The sequence below is a fragment of the Echinops telfairi genome, unplaced genomic scaffold, assembly GCF_000313985.2.
Source record: "Echinops telfairi isolate 266 unplaced genomic scaffold, ASM31398v2 ScPeMD7_49;HRSCAF=173, whole genome shotgun sequence".
Classification (NCBI taxonomy): domain Eukaryota; kingdom Metazoa; phylum Chordata; class Mammalia; order Afrosoricida; family Tenrecidae; genus Echinops; species Echinops telfairi.
Window position 1 is genome coordinate 2,287,046 of NW_022103947.1, and position 13,710 is coordinate 2,300,755.

The 13,710-nt window shown below is 42.1% G+C and overlaps 1 protein-coding gene across 1 annotated transcript in view; it reads right to left on the reverse strand.

Moving 5' to 3' along the window:
• The window catches only part of IL5RA (interleukin 5 receptor subunit alpha), a 53,395-nt gene that overhangs the window by 5,698 nt on the left and 33,987 nt on the right, over nt 1-13,710 (reverse strand). Inside the window, exon 9 of the mRNA XM_004715916.2 lies at nt 1,686-1,782. Coding sequence (XP_004715973.2) covers nt 1,686-1,782 — 97 coding nt within the window. The remainder of the gene's footprint in view (nt 1-1,685; nt 1,783-13,710) is intronic.

The window sequence follows — 13,710 nt, forward strand, 5'->3', positions numbered from 1 at the left end:
CACAATGATATGATTTTTTGTTCTTTGATGCCTGATAACTGATCCCTTCGGCACCTCGTGATCACACAGGCTGGTGTGCTTCTTCCATGTGGGCTTTGTTTCTTCTGAGCTAGATGGACGCTCATTTACCTTCAAGCCTTTAAGACCCCAGACGCTATATCTTTTGATAGCCGGGCACCTTTTCATGACTTTCACAGACCGATGTCTCCCTTCACCCACTTTTCTGTTGTCCATCCCCTAGGGAGGGGCTTATATGTAGATCATTGTGATCAGTTCACCTTTTCTCCCTGCACCTTTCCTTCCCTTCCTGTTATCTCTACTCTCATTATTGGTCCTGAGGGGTTGATCTGTCCTGGATTACCTGTGTTTCCAGCTCTTATCTGGACCAGTGTACATGCTCTGGTCTAGCCAGATTTATAAGGTAGAATTGGGGTCATGATAGTGGAGGGGAGGAAGCATTAAAGAACTAGAGGAAAGTTGTATGTTTCATCAGTGCTATATTGCTCCCTGACTGGCTCTTCTCTTCCTTGTGACTCTTTTGTAAGGGGATGTCCAATTGTCTACAGATGGGTTTTGGGTCTCCACTCCACATTCCCCTTAATTCACATTGAGGTGACTTTTTGTTCTGTGTCTTTGATTCCTGAAAACTTAACCATTGACACCTCATGATCACACAGGCTGGTGTGCTTCTTCCATGTGGACTTTGTTGCTTCTTAGCTAGATGGCCACTTGTTTATCTTTAAGCCTTTAAGACTCCAGATGCTATATTTTTGATAGCTGGGCACCATCCAAGTTTGCTTATGCACCCATTTTATCTTCAGTGATTGTGTCAAGAAGGTGAGCATCACAGAATGCCAGGTTATTAGAATAATGTGTTCTTGTGTTAAGGGATTACTTGAGTAGAGGTCCAATATCCATCTGCTACCTTAATACTAAACCTGTAAATATATGTACATAGATCTATTTCCCTATCATTATATAAATATATTTATATATGTACATGCCTGATCATCAAGACATGTCTAGGATCAGTGTTTGGCTTAAAAGCAATTAGCCACTCAGGGCAGGATACCTAAAGAACCAAGGTAGAAGTTGGCCCCTGATAATTGGGAGTCAGAGAGTAGGAAGCTTTGCCATTGTCTCAGCCTCTAGTGGGTTGCTGTTCTCTACCAGAGATGTAAAGGGCCCATCCTGGTAACTCATAAAACTTTCACAGAAAATAATAGACTGTGGACAAATTGGTGGAGAAGTGGGTACTGGCTGGGATACGCTGTCTAGTTTTTGTAAATCACTCCCAGTTTTCTCAGGTTTTATTTGGTCTAACACCTTAAGAAGTCTGTCTATGAAGACAGAAAAATACATTAAAATCTACACATCTCAGTCACTCATGGCCAACATCAAGCCAAACCCACTGCTGCCATGTTGATTCTAATTCAGGGTAACCCCATGTGTTATAGCTCCATAGCGTTTTTTTTGTTTGTTTGTTTTTTTGCTTCAACCTTTATGGAAGCATATCACCAGACCTTTCTTCTGTGTTGCTATGGGATGGGTTCACACTGACAACCTTTACATTAGTAATAAATGTAAACTACTTGAATGACCCAAAGACATTTGGATGCATGGCAAAACTTTAAAAATTCAATGCCCAGACCCCACTACAAGCAACCAAATATAAGAGCACCTACGTTCTGCAGATGAGCAAGAGAATTAGCAAGATGAAGACTATGGCTGCCATCAGCAGAATGATAAACCATTCTATTGCGATTTTCAGCCCATCATTTCCTGCAGAAAAAGAGAACAAAATCAGTGGTAGAATCAGCATCAGGGAAAAAGAAATAGCTAAGCTCAGAGTCCGAATGCTTGGGTTTGAGCATCATGTGCTGGGGGACCCAGGGCAAATAGCTGAACCTTCCTAAGCCTCAGATTTCTCACCTGTAAAATGGGAATGCTATTGCACAAGGTTGATAAAGGGATGAAATTAACTGATGGCATGAAGGTTAGACGATAGCATTAATCAGCAAATATTCACAGAGCATGCTCTAGGAGTGTGCTACCTGGGCCCTGGAACTTACCAGCTTTGTTCAGTAGTTTTTAGATAGAAAAGGCATACAAATGTAAACAAATTTAGTAACCAAACCAATCTGGAGATATGTCAATCGAAGCACTGGAAAAAGCTTGTCAGGTGACATTCGATCAGCTCCAACTCAAGCAATCCTGTGCCCAACAGAACTAAACACTGCTCGGCCCTGTGCCATCCTCACGACTGTTCCTATGTTTGTGTGCATTGATGCAGCCAGTGTGTCCATCCAGCTCATTGAAGGCCTTCCTCTTTTTCACTGCCCTTCCGCTTTATCAAACATGATGTCTTTCCCCAGTGACTGGTTTCTCCTTACCACATGTCCAAAGAATATACTATGAAGTCTTGCCATCCTTGCCTCTAAGAAGCACTCTGGCCTTATTTCTTCTAACACAGATCAGTTTGTCCTTTTAGCAGTCCATGGTATTTTCAATATTCTTCTCTAACACCGCAGTTCAAATGCTTTGATTCTTCTAAGGTCTTCCTTATTTCCTTATTCAATGTCCAACTTTCACATGCATATGATGTAATGGAGAATACCATGGCTTGGGTCAGAATACCACACCTTAGTCCTCAAAGTAAAATCCTTGCTCTTCAATACTCTAAAGAGGTCTTGTGCAGCAGAGCTACCTAAAGCAATACATTTTGACCTCTTGACTGCTGCTTCCATGAGCATTGATTGTGGATCCAAGCAAGCCAACACTCAGCTTTTCTCCATTTATTATAATGTTACCTATTGGTCCAGCTGTGAGGATTTTGGTCTTCCTTGCATTGAGTTGTCATCCACAACAAAGGCTACAACCCTTGATCTTCATTAGCAAGGGCTTCAAATTCTCCTCGCTTTCATTAAGCAAGGTGGTGTCATCTGCATATCTCTGGTTGCTAATAAGCCTTCCTCTGATCCTAAAGCAACATTCTTCTTCATATAATCCAGCCTCTCTGATTATTTGTTTAGCAAAGATTGAACAAGTATGGTGAGAGGATACACCCTGCTGCACAGCTTTCCTGATAGAGAAAAGAATAATATTTATAGTGACCACTAAAGGCCCCAGACTTAGCTATTAGTGCTCTGTAACTTTAACTATCCTCAAAATACCCTTCAACAATTTTCCCATTTCACGGAAGAATTTGGCCATCAAGTCGGTAGAGAAAGGGTAAATATTGTATACTGTATGTCACCTTATTCTCTAATTAAATTAATTTCCAATCTATACTTGAGGGGCAGACTCCTGTGGGCTTCAACGATAGCTTTGGGTGTGTAGATTTATGTGTGTGTGGTATGTGTGTTTTAATGCACTGGAATACACTTAAGACAAATGCAAGCTCATTCTCCAACTGGCATCTGAAGAGGTAATGCCCTTGCTAAATTGCCCGATTTCTCTCCAGATAATAATGCATAGCCTGTGTTACCTCCATAATAAGGGTTTCTTTTCTTTGGAAAAGGCTGCTCCTTTGCTTTTGCCATGTGTCTGGCACCATGTGAGTTGCTGAGATACAGTAGCTTTAAGAGCCCACTGGGTCCTCACCTCATACAGTCTAAAGCCCACTAGGGAAGAATGGCACTAAACACACAATGATAAAAGTAATGACCTTATGACAGTGTGTACTTAGTGTAATTCAAACTACACTGCGATAGGAGCAAACATGTCCAACCCTCCATGTGCAGAGAAATGGCATAGGGCTACATCTGACCTCCTCCAGTTCACAAGGCTTATTTCTACGAGGCTGGGGTCAGATATGCCTCTACCCTCCATTCTCCGTAACTGTACTCTGACACCAATCATCTTGCCCATGTTGTTCTATTTCTGTGACTGGGTTCTATAATTCCTGGTAGTAGCCACACAGAACTCTCACAGACAATGTTCACAATCATGGGCATGATGAGGAAGATAACAGATGAGAAATTTTCAGGATACAGTTGTTCAATCACACATGTTACAAAGGGTTTTTTAGGGCTGCTAATAAATGACCAAAATGCATGGTATTCTGCTATAAACCTGAACCTGAGTCTCTAGTTCTGTGGGTCACTGAACCCACCTCTCCCTTTACGTACCCTGAGGCACCCCACACCACAAGCTAGCTTCCTGTCCCAAAGCACTCAGCTTTCCTTGCTCTTTGGGCACGAGTCTACTGCTCGGTCTGTGTGCTGACTGCTGGTTCTGCTGCAGCTTTGCTGTCACAGCTGGCTCCTGAATCAAGGAGGCTCAATGCCCAGGGATCTCAGGGTCTGCCAGATGAGCTTGCTTGCAGTGAGATCCCTCCTTCCTGCCTCTGAAAGCCCATTTTATAGCCAGCAGAATGGTAATCACAGTGAATTTTGTTAACAATTACCCACAGTCAAATCATTAATAATAATTACTAGTTATTATCAATTCTTACACAGTTAACATTATTACATCATTAAATAGAATTTCTATTAAATAGAACTACCTTAAAACCATTAATTAATCATGATGCTTGATCGTTATTTATAGTAATTAATAATGATTTGGCTATACTTGTTAAAAGTGGCTTTGTGGGAGTTACAGAGATTATGGCTAGAAGAGACACAGTAAGTAATTCACTGCCCTGCAGACCACTTCCTGACTCTCTAGCCATTGTCCAATGTGTCATTACTTGCTTCTTCTATAAAACAGGAAGGCCTGTAAGTGGAAATGTCTGTCAAGTCCTTGTAAACATCCTATGACTTCCAGAAACCCCAAATTTTTAAGGATATCAGGAATGAAGTACGTATTTGGGATTTAATGCTAGTGACTCTACTTTGCCTTGATCTCCTGCTTCTTTTTTTTTTTCTTCTCCAGGACTTACTGCAGGTTTTTCTTCTACATCCAGTAAGCTTTAATCTCGCCTCCGTGTCTCCCTTTCTGCTTTCAAATACTCATAGAGCACTTTGTTATGAATAAACCATTACATTGTTCTGCCATCTCTTCCAGCTATTATCAAACACCTTCCTACTTATTTCCCAAATTTCTTGAATAAGGCGTTTGGGATGCTTTATTTCCCCATCTCTGACGCTGTTTCTTCAGTTGCCAATGGCTTCTTTTTGGCCAAATCCACAGGGCTCTTGGTGTCTTTTGCAATTCTGTATGTCCTGGCTTCTCTCCTGAGTGTCAGACAATGGATAGCTGTGCCTGCCTTGAAACCAAGATTTCAGGGCTTTTACCTAATGTGATTCTTCTTTGATGGCACTTCCTTCCCCCATTTTATTTTCAAGTGGCTCTTTCAGAACAGCTTTGCTCCTTTCATATTTTCTACCACAAGCTTTTTTTTTTTTAACTTAAAAAAGAGTATTAATTCAACTTCATCTTCTGATTCCATGGCATTCTCTTCCAGATCTGTATTCCCAGGACTACTCTGACTCCACTAATCCAGCTTTAGGTTTCAGGAAGTCCATAGTTGAAGCCCACTAAGATAGTTCTCAAAGATGACAACCTTCAAATCAAACACATGCTCTCCATCATGTCAAGGTTACTTCTCTCATCAATTTCCCCTTTCTCTCCTCACTCTTCCAAATTCCTCACCTTGCACCCTTGAAGTCACCTGGATTCTTCTCACTCTTCCTTTGCTCAGCCCTCAGCTTTGATTATTCCTGGAGGCTGCTGCAATTCTTTGTTGCCATCAAGTCAGCTTCAACTCATGGGGGTCTTACAGACAATAGCAAGCAATGCTGTCTGGTGTCGTGACATCTCCATAAGTGTTGCTATGTTCAAGTGCACTGTTGTAGCTCTTGTGTAGTTAGTGCCTTCTAGCCTGTGGGGGTCACCTTCTGACACTACATCTGGGAACATTCTCTTGTGACTCATAAGTCTTTCACTGGAAGTTCCACTGACACTTGACCACCATGGGCGGTTCTGCTGCCTTCTGGAATATAAGCAGTATAGCTTCCAGAATCTCAGTACCTTAAAAACCACCAGAGCATAACAAACTGGCAGATAGGTGGGGGCATTACTGTGTACCCAGTAATATGTACAAAACAGCGTTACTTCTGTTCCATGCATTTACCCTTGCCTCATCTGGAAGCCTGGGTTCAAGTCCCAGATTGATGTGAAAGTGAACTTGGTTTATTTTGAGAAATGCATAAGTTAGAACAGATGTCTCTTAAGACCCATCTGAAGCAGTGTCTTTTCACGTACCACTCATGAATCTCAGCATCGCCAGCTCATGTATACCTACCTGCAGTAAAACTAATTTTAGAAAAGTCATGTATTTTCACTGCTGGAGTAAAGTATATTTTTAAAGTAAATAAACATCATTAGCAGCTGTAGGTAACAGTTCATTTTCTACACATATATATTTTTTTACATCTGCCTTCTTGGGTGCTCCTAGCTTTCATATGCTACGGAAAGCAGTTAATCGTAGATTATCTATTTAACTCTAATTGCAATGCTTCAAGGTGGGCACACTTATCTTCATTTAACTGACGGAGAAACTGGAGCACAGAAGGAAAGACAGGTGAAGACACAGAGTTAGTAAATGCTAAGGTTCAAGTCCGGGACTGGCTGGCTTGTCCAGTCTTAGCCTTCTGGACATTCCACTCCATCACTCAAAATAAGAGGAGTCCTGGATTAAATTGTGCCCTACCATACAATACGTGTAAACATTTTAACAACCCCTCCCCCAGTACCTATGGATGTGTTCTTATTTGTAAACAGATAAATGCGGGGATAATTAAATTGAAGTGCACCCTAATCTCTTTATGGCTTGTGTCCTTATGAGAGAGGAAGCACAGAGAAGAAGGCCATGTGAAAACGCAGGAATCCAATGATGCTGCCGCAAGCCAAGGAATGCCTGCTACCACTAGAAGCTGGAAGCCGGAGTCATTTTGAAGCCTAAGGTTTGCTTGCTCTAAGCCATGGTATTTTCAATCACCTCGTGCTCATGTGAAAGCTGGACCATGAATAAAGACGACAGAAGAACTGATGCCTTTGAATTGTGGTGTTGGCCAGCAAGTTGGCCATGGCCTGCCAATAAAACAAATCTGTTTAAGAAGAAGGATAGCCTTACATTTGAAAATGGCAAAGCTTCCATTCATATTTGGGCGTGTTTTCAGAAAGGACTGGTCTTTGGAAGAGGGCATTGTGAAGGTCTGTGAAAAAAAGTCAAACTTCAAGGCGATAGTGGCTGCAACAATGAGGTCAAACGTAACAGCAATTATGAGAATGGTGCTGGAGCAGGCAAGGCTGCGTTCTGCTGTCCATAGGTTCTCTCTGAGAACCAGCGCCGCAGCAACCAGAAGCTGGAAGAGATGAAGAAGGATCTTTCCCTGGAGCTTCCGGAGAGAACACAGCCCTGAGGGCGGATGAATTCAGGCTCCCAACCTCCAGACTGTGAGTGAATCCACGGAGTTGGAGCCACACAGCATGCTCACTCAGTGTGCTCTACGTGCTTCTTGGTCTCTGAGAAAACGCTTTCTGAACATTACCTTCCTGACTATAGACAACTTGGTTGAACTAAGCTCGGTTTTGTTTTTCCTGTCCCCGCTGTTGGACATTAATAAGGTTGCAGGCTACATCTCTAATTGAATGGGGCTATTTTCAGCAGCAGAATGCTCACTTTTCATGCTGGAGAGCCTGGTTTGATTGCTGGCTAATACACCTCATGCCAACTCACCACCCGTTTGTCAGTGGAGGCTTGAATGTTGCTAAGATGCTGAAAAGATTTCAGTGGAGCTTCTAAACAACACAGACTAGCTAGTAGGGGCTGGTGATCTACTGCTGAAAAAACGTCCACATATGCACTGCCTAGTGGAAATTACTTGTGATTATCTGCTATTAAGATTAATGCAATGAAAAATTGAGGGTGTGTATAAATCAGTTAAAGTAAACAGCTAGTCTTGTTGTACAGAAGGTAGAGCAGAGGAGCAGATTCAATGCCCATCATACATTCCTTGGATCAAAATTAGAATCCCAGTATCGCCGAAGTTTGAAAACCCTATGGATCACAATGATCTGATCCCGCTGTAAAATGAAATGTAGCACCTTCCCAATGACTTTTCCTCCTGGTATTCCTTATCTCCAGGGAAGAATTGAATAATTTATTAGGAACCTATGATCAGAGTGTATTCTAATCTATATTTTAAAAATATATATCTATTATTCTACAAGCAGGCATTAGCCATAGCTCACAAATTAATTTTTTTTAAACTGTCTAAGAGAGTCAGGCCCATTATTCCCTGAAATCTCACAGACACCCAGTGGTGGTCCTGGATTAAGATTCAGTTCTCTGGATTGTAGCTGAGCACTGTCACACACACTGCTTGCAGTTACTCATAACTAGCACAAAGAATAACTAGAAGAGACCCAGGCCATCCCTTCAAATATCTTCTTTATTTTCCATCTATTTTCTTAAATATGAAATTCAGCTTTCTCCACTTTTCTCATCTCTGAAACTGACCATTCCATCTTTACTCATCAACGGAGTGTGTCAACAGAAATAAAAATTATCCTGTTTAACGACTATGTTAAACAGGTAGAGCTTGGGTCTTGCAAAAATAAGAAATGATGTCTAAAATATTATCAGGGTCCCACACTCAGTCACAGTTGTTTCTCAAATTGTGTAAGCCTCTGTAACCTGATGTGCCAAGTCCTGATAAAAGTACAGTTTACTTGTGAACATGATTACACATTTTTTTTTTCCGTTAAACTACTCTCTGGCTATTTACTTCGGCTCTCATTTTGATAAGCGAAGATTCTCTCTGAATTAGCCAAACTATAGAGGCAACTGCTTTTATTTCATTCAATCAAAAAAACTTATGAATATATGGAAGGTACTATGTGGGAAGCAAAGTCACCACCCCTGCTTGGAGAGAGTTAGCCAATGAGTCATTCCCCCTGCCTAGCTTCTCCACTTACCCAACATGCTCTAGGACAACTCCCTGATGGACATCAGAGGACAAAACTCACCTCCCAAAGAAAAGAACCAACGTCAGAGTTGCTTCAAAGAAACACAAACTGAGAGGTAAAAATGGTGCAAAGGAAAACGTTCACATGCTCATCAGCAAGTGGAAATGGCTTATGGGTCATCTAATGTTGAGATACTAGTGTAAAAATGGAGGATCTGTTGCATAAATACGTGAATTAAAGTACGGTATACATCTAGTCTGGTTTTGCTTGAATAGAACAAAGAAATATGTTCCATGCATAGTCTCTTTTGAGTCAAACTTAGAAACATTTTCAACACTATAAATTTTAAGAGGCCCCTGAATACATTCATTTGAATTCTGGCGTCTTCAGTCTTGGACATTTTTAAACTACTGTTTCTGGATAACTTGAATCTCTTCTCTGACTAAAAGAGAATAGCTTTCCTGCTATTAACATGAAAGCCACAGATGTTTCTTTTCAAGAAATGAGTGGGCACCACCATATGGTTATGCAGAGACGAGGTCTAGGAAGAGGAAGTCTCAATGCTTGTCCTTCTAGGGAGAAGTCCTCACAGTCTCCACTTCCTGTCTCTTCAGACGAAACCAAATTCAAGCATCAGGGAGCTTAGCTGTTTGACTTCAAATAACCTCAGCTTTGCATCTTTGTTAAGATATCAACCATTTCACCTTGTAGATAAGCCAGCTGCTGAAAACTCTGCAATTGTCCTATGACCTAGGAGTATATAGGAATGGGGCATGGAGTGAGGTGGCACGAGGTGGCCAACAGAGAAGGAGAGGGGGCAAAGAGAGCCCAGGCAGAGTGTTCAGAGCATCTGTGTTCTGAATCTGATTTCAGACCCCATAATGGGTTTTAAAGAAAAATCGCTAAGTAGATCATTTCAAGAGTTGCTGTTGGAGCAAATGGTTAAGCAGCTTCAGAAGATAGGCCTCAGAATCAGCTTCCCACGATATGGATCACAGTTCTACTCTACACACATGGGGTCTCCTTGTGTTGCAGTTTACTGACAATACAGGCAATTGGTTGCTCTTGGGCAAAACCCACAGAGAGGATCCGGGGGGATCCACAGAACCAGTAATTCAGAGGAAGTCAAAGCATTAGTGCTGTAGTCTGTCTGACCATTAGTGGAGGGTGGGGCTATGGTACCACTGAGCTAGGTCACTGGATAGTGGTGGGAGTAAGACTTCAAACCCACACTGTGGGTGGACAAGTTCTCCATGGCATTATCTAATATACTATGGGGTTTTCTGTGGGTCCAATATGCTGTTTCAGTTGGCAAAACAGAATAGTCCATAGTCCATAGCAAAATGCACAAGACATGCATTTTCTTCATCTGATAAATTGAACCAAAATATGGAAAAGAAATGAAAATACAAAGAGATCTATGGGGTGAGAGGTGGAGGGCATGCTGACCATTGACTACAAAGATTGTTAGAGCCCTCTTTGTCTCGCAGTTCCGCTAAACGTGAGAAAGCTGAGGCAACAACTCAGCTTTGCAGTTTGTTTCCTCTCTTGTCGGCTTTTCCACCCAGCACTGAGCGCTGCTGTGCCTTCTGGGGTCCAGAAGCAACACAGAGCGTTCATTCCTCTAAGGGGCTGCTGAGCCTATTGCTTACAGATGGAAAGCTGGTTGTAGAAGGCATAGGCACTACATAGAAGTCAGCAACAGGAGTCAGGAGAGTATGGAGTGAGTGAAAAAAAGCAGGGGTTCTGGAGCCAGATTGCCTTTCTGTTAATCATGACCCATGACCCTGCCACATGCTACCCAGCTGACCTTAAGGAAGGTGGGTTCTGTGGACTGTTTCCTGCTACTCAAACATAAAGACGGAAAGAGTTGTACATAGAAAATAGTGAGCACAACACTGGTACATGGTGGCTACTCAGTAAACATTAGTGATTATGATTATAACACATTGTGCTATGGCCAAGGCATCAAGAGAATTTCTCTATATTATTAAAGCAAAACCAAGATGCTGGAGCTGACAGAAACTCAAAATGCATTAGAGGCAATCCCTGGGCCATGAATAAGACCCGTTCCTAATTGTGTATTTATATCTTTCAGTGGAATGTGTAGATGAATCAGGATAGGTTAATATGGTTTTTATTTAGCCCAAGTAAAAAAGGCTCAAAACTTTTCCCATAATTTAAAATTTCACAGCAAGTGAAAATGTTTGTGGTCAAGAATTTGTTGAGAGTGGGGGTTGGTTCAATCTTTTTTTTAAGTGAGGACAAATTTACATGGAATTTAAAAGGCAACTAGACGTTGTCAGGATTTCATTTCGCTTAGATCTATAATCAATGTTCGTGGAAACAGCAGTCAAAAACTCAAAGGGTGCATTGCACTGGGCGATGCTGATGGACAAGATCTCTTTAATGTACTGAAGAGCAAGAATATCACCTTCAAGATCAAGGTGGACGCGACCTAAGCCATGGTGCTTCCACTCTCCTCATATAAATAAGAACGTTGGACAGTAACTAAGGGATGAATCGGTGCATGTGATGTATGGCGCTGGTGAAGGACACTGAAAGCACAGTGGCTGGCCAGAGAACAAACTAATCTCTCTTGGAATGAATGCAAGTTCCAATGTTCTTTAGAACTGAGCATGGCAGGACTTCACTTCACATGCTTTGAACATGTTATCAGGAGAGACCAGTCCCTGGAAGAGGACATCATACTGGGAGAAGTAGGAGGTCAGCAAAAAAGAAGACTGTCAAGGAGGTATATTGACAGTGACTCTAACCATGGGATCCAATATAACAATAATTATGGGGCTGGCACAGGGCTGGGCAATGATTCATTCTGTTGTACATATGAGTTGGAACTGACTCGACAGGAGGGCCGGATAAATGTCCTTGGCGGGACGTAGTTTGAGGACACCTGGAGAGCAATGTCCCACAGCTGTATAGCATCTCCTATGAGTATTTGTCTGGAACCAAGCCCATGAGTTGTTTTCCAGGCCCGTATGTAGCGCTTAATAGCTCTGTAACATCATACAGTTTCCCTACCTTTCCTGCATCCTTTTTCTCATCTGTATAACTGGGCAAATCATGTGTGACAATGCGTATAATAATGTAAATCAGTGTGCTTGGCGTTGATTTACACAAGGGCTCCTGGCATAGTGCCTGGTTGAGTTTTCTTTCCTGTAAGTAGTCATCCAATATGGCAGCAATAGGTGTGGTTGTTCCTAGTTGCCATCTAGTAGATTCTGATTCATGGTGACGCCATGTGTACGAATAGAACTGCTTCATAGAATTTCCATGGCTTTGACTTTTCATAAGTAGATCACCTGGCTTCTCTTCCAAGGTGGGGTGGGTGCACACTGCTAGCCTTTGGGACAGTAGTTGAGGATTTAATTTTTTGTAACACCCAGGGACCTAGACAGAAAGAGACAGCTCTTCATGAACCCACATTGGGAATTCTCTGCTTCTGTCATTTGGAAACACAGTCTGAAATTTCCCTACCATCCTTCCTTCAGACCAGTGAGACCACCACTCATTATTGGAAATTGATGGTGGTCGTGGTCCTTGCTCCTGCTTGGGAGGACATGACGGGGTTGCCAGTGTGCCTTCAAGTCACAGCAGCCTGGGCAAAAGAAGCAGTTTGATCAAATCAACTCCTACTTTCACCAGCCTGAAATCCCACAGGGGAAGAAACATCTAGAATCACAAGGTATATCTGTGATAGGTGATCTTAATGAATTTTTTCCTCTGAAGAATGGATGGATCTGAATGATGGTGCTGGTGAGGAATATTGAAAGTACCATGGACTGTCAAAATAACGGACAGACCTGTCTTGGAGGGACAGGCAGAATGGAAAGACTTTGTCTCAGGTACTTTGGACGTGTTATCAGGAGAGACCGTTCCCTAGGAAAGGACATCATGCTTGGTAAAACAGAGAGGCAGCAAAAAAAAAAAAAAGAAGGCCCTTCACAAGATGGATTGACACGGTGGCTGCAACAATGGGCTCCAATAGGACAATTGTGAGGATGGCATCTGGGGTTGCTGTGAGTCAGAAGGGACTTAGGGCACTTGACAACAACCACCATATTTTGCCACTGTATTAACCCAGGGACTGTGCTTACCTCATGGAAGCATTCGAACTTTACAAAATTCTTTTGAAAGCCTAGAGAAGTTCCCACCACCCATCTGTCTGTCTGTTTTGTGTTGCTATCATGCTAGAACTGCGGTTCTCAACCTGTGGGTCGCAACTCCTTTGGGGGTCGAAGGACCCTTTCACAGGGCTTGCCCAATTCATAACAGTAGCAAAATTACAGTTATGAAGTAGAAGTGAAAATCATTTTATGGTTGGGGGAACTATATTAAAGGGTTGTGGCAATAGGAAGATTAAGAACCACTGTGCGAAAAGGTACGCCACCAGTATTTCACACAACAGTAAAGTCACCCACGATGGTCAGGTTTTAGGGTCCACCTCCCAGGTTAAGACGGACTGGGATAAAAAGGACCTGGAAATCTATTTATGAAGGGATGACTATAGGAGATCAAAATGATAAACCTGACTTGAATGATTAAAACCTTGTCAGTTAATCCCCGCTCTAATACATGTTGGATTTTATCTGGTTTTCAACATTTTTTGTGATTTCCCCCCCCTCATATTGGGTTCATCTCTGATGTATTTTGTCATTGTGGGTAGCCCTCTTGAATTTTGTTTATATACTTTTCTGTTTTCTGGTGTATGAAACCTAGAATTGATGAATTTATAGAGACAGCAAGTAGAATAAGGCCTCCTGGGGGGTA